This window comes from Chrysochloris asiatica, unplaced genomic scaffold, assembly GCF_000296735.1.
Source record: "Chrysochloris asiatica unplaced genomic scaffold, ChrAsi1.0 scaffold00047, whole genome shotgun sequence".
Lineage (NCBI taxonomy): Eukaryota > Metazoa > Chordata > Mammalia > Afrosoricida > Chrysochloridae > Chrysochloris > Chrysochloris asiatica.
Window position 1 is genome coordinate 1,808,449 of NW_006408565.1, and position 8,338 is coordinate 1,816,786.

The following is an 8,338-nucleotide window of genomic DNA, read 5'->3' on the forward strand; positions in this document are numbered from 1 at the left end:
TGTTGTTGTTGTTGTTGTTAAGTGCCGCCACAGAGTCAGTTTTGACTCAAATAAACCCTGTATGGGGTTTCCAAGGCTTTAAATCTTTTGCAGGATGCTTTAGTTCTCCTGTGGAGCAACTGGTGGGCTCAAACCACTGACCTTGTGGTTCACAGTCCAGTGCTTGTCCTATGGAGCCATCATGCATGGGAATAGCTACACCCAGATTCAATTAAAAGAGCAGGCTGTAAAACAATATGATCTCAATTTTACGGGGGAAAAAGTGTAACTTCATATTTAAAAACAAGACTGACAGGAAATATGTCAAAATGATCAGAGTTTAGCTCTGTGTGATGGGATTATGGGTAATGTCCTTCTTCCTCCTTGTTGTCTATTTTCCACAATGAGTGTGTTTTGCTTTATTTAATTTCATAAAAATACAATAAATGTTTTGTGTTTTTTTTTTTTTAGAGCACTCAATTGAAAACAGGCCCCCAGGGATAGGCTTACCTTCTGCAGGATGGGGGTGGGGCAGGCGTTGTCAAACAGGACAGAGTTGAAGATTCCATACACGCCCTCCTCAAGGTGGTACGCAATGGACTTGGAGACGACACCATTTTCCTCTGTGGGGATGGGAGGGATCAGGGTCTGTACAGGCAGCAATGTGAGGGGTGGTAGTGGGGCGCTAGTTGAAGGAACTCAGCAGGCTGGACAGATGTTTTAAGCAAAAGGACAGCCCCTTCCTCAACTATAGCCTGGGTCCTGCTGTAATATGAGGTTTCCCAGCATGTCAGGAATACTCATTCTTGCAAGTGAGCAAGCCTGCCCAGGACACATGCCTCTAACTGCATGGGAGACCCCTGATGCCCTAGCAAAGGCATCCCACCCAAACACAGTGGGCCCAAGAAGTTTTAGCTACTTGCTTCAGGGCACATAATGGGGCCAGGGATGAGCTGGTACAAGAAGTCCAGTCTCCTGGGTAGACTAGATAGGACAATCCCCAGGTCTTTAAAGGAGGCCAGAAGAATGTCACGTCCCCCCCCCTCTGACCTCCCCACCCCCTTACCGCCCCCCCAACACACACACACACACACAAACCCAACACTCCTCCCCTTAGATTCTCTCTGGGAAGGAATACAGAGATCTGTCTTTGCTCTCCTGCCCCAAGAAGACAGAACTCCAAAGTCATTGCCACCTCTCACTCACAGGACATGCAAGGACTGATCTGACCTGAAAGGGCAGGGAAGAGTGCTGAGGGAGACAAGTGGACACAAAGGCTTCCTCAGCCCAGCCTGAGCTTGAATCCTAGCACTGCCACTCATCAACTGTGTGACCTTGGGCTAGTGACGCAACCAATCCAGGCCCATGTTCTGACATCTTTCAAGTGGACTTTATAAGATGTGTTAACTATTTTCATTACATTATGAAAAAGCAGTAGGATGAGTAAGAGCCTGTACTTTGGAGGGAAAATAGAGTCAAATCCTGGCTTTATCTTCTACTAGCTATGGAGTCCTGGTGTGGTGCTGTGGGATAAAGCACTGGACCACTACGTTGATATGAATCACAAGGTCAGCGGTTCAAACTCACCTTGGAAACCCTATACAAAGTCACTATGAGTCGGAACCAACTCCATGGCACTTAACAACAAACAACAGCTATTCAGCAAGTCACTTCTATTCTCTTTGGTTCTCAGTTTTCTCATCTGTAAAATGGAGTTAACAAAGTATCTATTTTCTCTAATCTTTTGATCACAACTGTTTATGTTAAGTGCCATTGAGTCGGTTCTGACTCACGGCAACCTTGTACAGGGTTTCCAATAAGCAGCTGGTGGGTTTGAACTGCCAACCTTGTGGTTAGCAGTCCAGTGCTTATCCTACAGCGACACACCCGCTCTTCATAAAATGTGAACATGCTGAGGAAAAAGAAAACTAATTGTCTTTGAGGTAAGGGAAACTGATGATCAAAATAAGTTTCCTTAAAGTATGGGCCCATTCTCTAGATTCCTTCATCCCTTGTCACTGGGTCTAAAAGCAAAGCCTGCTCAGTGACTGTTCCCAGCCACAGGGGAGAATGGGTCTCTCCTGCCCACCTGGCACCTACCCTCCCTACTGGGCTGGTCTAGAAGAACCTCCTTCTTGGCGATGACGTTGACAGCCAAGGTGAAGGCTGAGGTCACGTAGTAGCGCCCTAGCTCGGCAAGGATGTCCACACCACAGCCCTCTGGGAAATACAGGTCCAAGGCTGAGTTAATCACAGAAGCAATCTGGGTGAGAAAAGGAGGGGTAGGGGGACAATTTCATGTTTTAAATGCAAAGTTTATGCTAAAGACTTGCTACAGCTCCAACTCTATTCTTGAAAATTTCTTTGATTTCAGGAAGCTCTTGGCAGCTGTTGAGATCCCAGCTGGTAAGTGCAGGCAGCTGGCCAGGAAGGTAGGAAGGAGACAGATGTGGGTTGAGATCCTCATCATGTATAAACAACCTCCTCTGATGTCCCCAACAATGGGAAGGGACATCTTAATATAACGCTTGGTACTCCAATTCCATAAGTCCTAATGTGGATCTTTCAGTTTGTTAAACAGTACATTTTGATTATAGACATTCTAGAAAATACAGGAAAGGAAAAAGAAGATAAAGTCATCCCTAATTCCACCACCCAGATGATTCTAATCATTGATAACTTTGGGGACTGTCATTATTACTGTTAAGTGTCGTCCAGTTGGTTTTTGTACTAAGATCCTTGAATTCTTTTCTATACAAAACCAAATCAACAACATACTCTTCTTTTATTATAAACATAATAGGACTGTGTGAATGGTTTTACAACCTGTTTATTTAATCGACTGGGAATGACCTTTCCAAATGAGTAATTATTTTCAAAAAGTGTACCATAATCTAACCAATCCCCAATCGTTAGATGGACCAGGGAAATCCACTAGACTTCTATGACAAACAATGCTGCAATACTCATCTTTGAGGTTAATTCTTTGTGATAACCATCCCTGAGTATTTCTTTAGGATCAATTCCTAGACTTGGGTAGTTCACAACATGAAGCACTTTTTTTAAGAGTAGCGACCCCTGGTGGTTGAAATGGGGATTGAGCTGACACATTTTTCTTGATTTCATCTCAAGCAAGGAGACAGATGGACTGGGAGTGGACACAGAGGTCAGCTTTTCCTTCCCCTGCACTCCACCGATATTTTATCATCTTCTGAGGGCAAATAGGAGGTACCTAGACCCTTAAAGAGTCTATAACTATGCAAATGTGTCCTATGAGGCTGGTAAAGTGTATGAGCTGGTGTCAGGCAGAGTTGAGCAATCAGCCAGCTTGTACCGTTGACTCAGGTAGTGAGCTAACCTCAAGAGCACTGGTCTGTTCAGCTGTGCTGTGGGGTGAGATCATCCAGATAAAGTATCAAGCACAATGGGCAGCCTGCTCCCAGCAGTCTCTAGCATCACTATGACCCTCACTACCCCTGTCCCAGCCCTCAGAACCCAGCATGGACAGTCCCTGTCCCAGGGTTACCTCTTCGAATCTCACTTTGGCTCCCTCGAAGCCCGGGAACCCGCCACCAAGGTCCAGGATGTGCATCCTGTGGCCCAGCTCGGTGCCCATTTCAAACACAAGCCGGGCATCTGCAATGGGCTGTGCGTAGGCCTGAGGGTCAGGACAGCCACTGCCAATGTGAAAGCTGGAGAGGGAGGGAGGAACAGCCTTGGGTTATATGCTGGACACCAATATCACCTCCCCAATCCCAGCTAGGTGTGACGTGGGCTTCTCAGTTGATCAGACCTGCCTGAAGACAAACCAAAACCAAAAATTAAGCCCCCTGCCTTTGAGTCAATTCGACTCACAGTGACCCTGTATAGGGTCTCTGAGACTGTATATTTTTACAGGAGCAGCGAGCCTCCTCTTCCTTTGGGAGTGGCTGGTGGATCTGAACCACTGACCTTGTGGTTAGCAGCCCACAGTGCCACCAGGGCTCTTAGCCTGAAGACAAGATTAAATGGATTGCCAAGGATGATGTGGCAGATAAAAGATAGATAGGAGGCTAGATCTAGGGTCTCTTCACTGGGCACTCCAAATGGGGCCGAGCCTTCTAGGATGAGGGCTCGGGCCCCAGAGTCAGCCAGAGCTGGATAAGCCTCTTAGACTGCCATCAGACTCTGGTAAGTTACTTTGTCTGTGTTCTAGTTCCTCCATCTGTAAAATGGAGACAAGACCTTGTACCACACAAGACTGTGGGATAATGTACGTGAAGCATGTAGCACAGTACCTGGTGCATCCTACATACGAAATACATGACAGATAGATATCTTGCTAGGTCACTATTACCATTCCTTCCCCTTCCCTGCAAGAAAAGCGGTGGACCACACAATCTTTGGCCTACAGGCAGGTAAGACCCCCAGGAAGAACACTGTGGAACAGAACTTCTAGGGACTGTGGGAAGAGGATGGAGAACACACCAAACCTTATTTTCAAAGAGAGGGAACTCTCAAATGGCATAATTCCAGGCCCAGTGCCAGGCTCTGGGGGAGGTCTCACCTGGAATTGATAACATCCTGGGAGACAGACAGTGGGCCTGACACGGGTGGGAGGGTGGGGATCTGAGCTGCTCACCTCACACCCACCACCTCTACATGGCTCCTCTTGGCGTTTTCAAGCAGGTGTCTACAGGATTTCAGCGAAGCTCCAAACTCCATGCTCAGGCGACTCAGGGAGTGGGAGTCATCAGTGGCAATACACAGAACCATCCTGAGGAGAAGTGCAGAGTATCTCTGCTGGGGCAAGCCGACTTCTCCACCCCAAAACGGGTCTTCTCTGAGTCCAGGTATATAACCCGCATGGTGGGAACTGCCCTGCAACTCCCCAGGACGCCCATCCATGTCCCTGAGTGCTATCCAATACACCCCCCAAACATCCTTGGGCACCTCCTTCCCTCCAACCTCTCAGCCCTGCCCTGGGCTGTTGTCATTAAGTGCCATTGTGTGGCTGCAGACTCATAGTGACCCATATAAGGTTTCCAAGGAGTGACAGGTGGGTTTGAACTGCCAACCTTGCATTTAGCGGCCCAACGCTTATCTTACAGTGCCATACCAGGACTCCCTGCCCTGAGCTAGACCTCACCAGTTCTCCCTTTGTTGTTGTTGTTAAGTGTCATTAAGTTGGTTCCGACCCATAGAGACCCTGTATAGGGTTTCCAAGGAGTGACTGGTGAGCTTGAACCACCAACATTGTAGTTCAAATGACTTTGTAGTCTGGCACATTAACCCACAGCGCCACACCGGGACACCCTTAGTTCTCCCTTAGGTAGCTCAAATTCTTCCAAATCTGCCTCCACCCCAGCCAGAGCTCTGAAACTTTTATTGATGAAAGGAACTATTCAAAAAAACAAAATCATAAGGAGAACTCCAATATCATGTCAAACAAACAAGATGGCTAGTGCTACAGATGAACTGGAGTGAGCCCACCCCCCTGACCTCTCCTTCACCACCCACCCTGGAATCCCTAGGCATTCAAGTAACTGTGGGAATCACACCCAAAGCAACCCTTCCAGCCTTAAGCATTTACATTTGGTGCTGTAGGATAAGCACTGGATCACAAGGTTAGTTTGAACCACAAGGTTGGCAGTTCAAACCCACCAGTGCCCCTGAGAAGCCCTATATAGGGTTTGGTAGCGTGGTGGTTACGAATTGGGCTGTGAACCTTAAGGTCAGCGGTTCGAAACTACCAGTCGCTCTGCGGGAGAAAGATGAGGCTTTCTACTCCCGTAAAGATTTACACCCTCGGAAACCCTGTACAGGGTCGCTATGGGTCGGAACCGACTCGATGGCACTTAACAACATCACCTCTTACCTGTGGCAGATTCCAGCCACATACAATTGCTGATGATCCACCAAGTACCCTGTGATAGTTAAAGTTTTGTGTCAACTTGACTGGGCCTGGATTCTCAGTGATGGAGCAGTTAATATGGGCTAATTTCCTAAGATAATGTAATTACCTCCCCATGATGTGATCTGACGTAATTAGCTCTGATGTGATGCGATTATCCTATGTGCCATAAACCCTCGCTTCTATGGAGTCCTGGTGTGGCGCTGTAGGATAAGCACTGGACTGCTAATAGCAAGGTTGGTGGATTCAAACCTACCAGCCACTCCTCGGAAACCCTACACAGGGTCACTATGAGTCAGAATCAACCCCATAACACTTAACAATACCATGATATTAATGAGGTGGGATGTAATCTACAGGATTAGACTGTATATTAAGTCCATCTTTCGAGGTACAAAAGAAGAGAGAAGTGGGCCGAGAAAGAGGGACCCACTGTCACCCAAAAAGAAGAGCCAAGAGTGGAGTGCATCCTTTGGAGCTGGGATCCTAGCCCTGTGAAACCCCTAAACACAGAGGAATACTGATGACAAGACACATGGAGATCACTAAGGAATGCTGAAAGGAGACAAGGACCTTTTCCCAGAGCCAGTGCTCTGGATTGGGACTTTTAGCCTCCTAAACTGTGAGGGAATACATTTCTATTTGGCAAAGCCATCCACTTGTGGTATATCTGTTACAGTGCCACTAGAGAACTGAGACAAACCCCATTGCTGTTTCGGACCTCCAGGCATTTGCTTAAACAGTCCACTTCAACACACTCTTCATACCCCACCACCACCACCAGTTTGAAGACTAAGGTACGCTGACTCAAGCCATGGTATTTTTAATAACCTCATATCTGGTAGCGTAGTGGTTACGAATAGGGCTGCGAACAGCAAGGTCAGCAGTTTAAAACTACCAGCTGTTCATAGGAGAAAGATGAGGCTCTCTGCTCCCGTAAAGATTTATAGCCTCAGAAACCCTGTACAGGGTCACTATGAGTCGGAACCGACTCCACAGCACACCACCACCACCATATGCATGTGAAAGTTGGACAGTGAATAAGGAAGACCGTAGAAGAACTGATGCATTTGAGTTATGGTGTTAGAGGAGAATATTGAAAGTACCATCAGCTGCCAAAAGAACAAACCAATCTGTGTTGAAAGTACAGCCAGAATGCTCCTTAGAAACCAGGATGGCCAAACTTTGTCTCTCATACTTCAGACATATTATCAGGAAGTAGCAGCCCCTGCAAAAGGATGCCATGACTGGTAAAGTGTCGGGAGGGGGGGGAGATCAAAAAAGAGGAAGACCCTCAACAAGATGGATTGGCAAATGGCAGCAGTAATGGGCTCAAGCATAGCAACAACGATTGTGAGGTTGGCCCAGAACCAGGCAGTGTTTCATTCTGTTAGGCATAGGTTGGCTATGAGTCAGAACCAACTCAGTGGCACCTACCACCACCACCACCACCAAATTCAATTCATTCCTCAAGTCTCGCTTCAAATGCCACTTCCTCCAAGAAGACTCCTTGACATCAGCTTTCACTCTCTCAGCCTTGACTAAGACTTCCAATCCACCACTAGCTTCTTTCTTCCAGAGCTGTTAGTAGTTATTTCTACCTGGGTCCAGCCCAGGATTGTTGTTGTTGTTGTTACGTGCCATGGAGTCAGTCCTAACTCATAGCAACCCTGTACGGGGTTTCCGAGGCTGTAAATCTTTACGGGAGCAGAACGCCTCATCTTTCTCCCACAGAACAGCTGGGTAGTTTCGAACTGCTGACCTTGTGGTTTGCAGCCCGATTCGTAACCGCTACGCTACCAGAGCTAGCCAAGGAGTACCTGCCACGCCCCTCAACTCCCTCCTCCCTCACACACCAGCAGTCTAGCCTCCCCATGCAAGCTTACCTGGCACTGGGGTGACTCCTTGCTACCTTCGCCAGCTCCATCTCGTTGTCAAAGCTCAGCAACCGGATCCCATGTTTGGCAGCATACTTGATCTGTGTGATTTGCTTACAGGGGTTGGTGTAGATAATCTTACTAGCAGGGACACCAATCTGCTGGATCAACTCCATCTCAGCCTGTAGAGTCCCAAAGGTAGTGGTGAGGAGGCACCAGGGCCTGCTAGACCCATGGAGTCCAAGAAAGCACACAAGAGGGGCAGTCATAGCTAAGCATGGAAGGCCCATAACATATGGGCCTAGTGTTACGACGAGAGATATACAGAAATCAGAACTGATGCAAGTTCGCCATTCTTTGACAGGTAAGGCTGCTTGACAGCAAAGCCCTGCTTGCCAAAGAATGTTGTACAATGTACATTCTGGAAGGATGTAGCACTATTCACCTAGACTACATGGTAGAGTAAGGAGCTCTGGTAGCGTAGTGGTTACGAATCGGGCTGCACACCGCAAAGTCAGCAGTGTGAAACTACCAGCTGCTCCGTGGGAGAAAGATGAGGGTTTCTGCTCCCATAAAGATTTACAGCCTC

General features: G+C 47.6%; 1 protein-coding gene across 4 annotated transcripts in view; it reads right to left on the reverse strand.

Annotated features, from left to right (window-relative positions):
* The window catches only part of ADC (arginine decarboxylase), a 56,823-nt gene that overhangs the window by 32,323 nt on the left and 16,162 nt on the right, over positions 1–8,338 (reverse strand). For all 4 annotated transcript variants that reach the window (XM_006862133.1, XM_006862136.1, XM_006862134.1 and 1 more), the window contains 5 exons: positions 7,759–7,931; positions 4,601–4,735; positions 3,506–3,671; positions 2,080–2,242; positions 490–602 (listed from right to left, as the gene is read on the reverse strand). In XM_006862133.1, the coding sequence (XP_006862195.1) occupies positions 490–602; positions 2,080–2,242; positions 3,506–3,671; positions 4,601–4,735; positions 7,759–7,931 (750 nt within the window). The remainder of the gene's footprint in view (positions 1–489; positions 603–2,079; positions 2,243–3,505; positions 3,672–4,600; positions 4,736–7,758; positions 7,932–8,338) is intronic.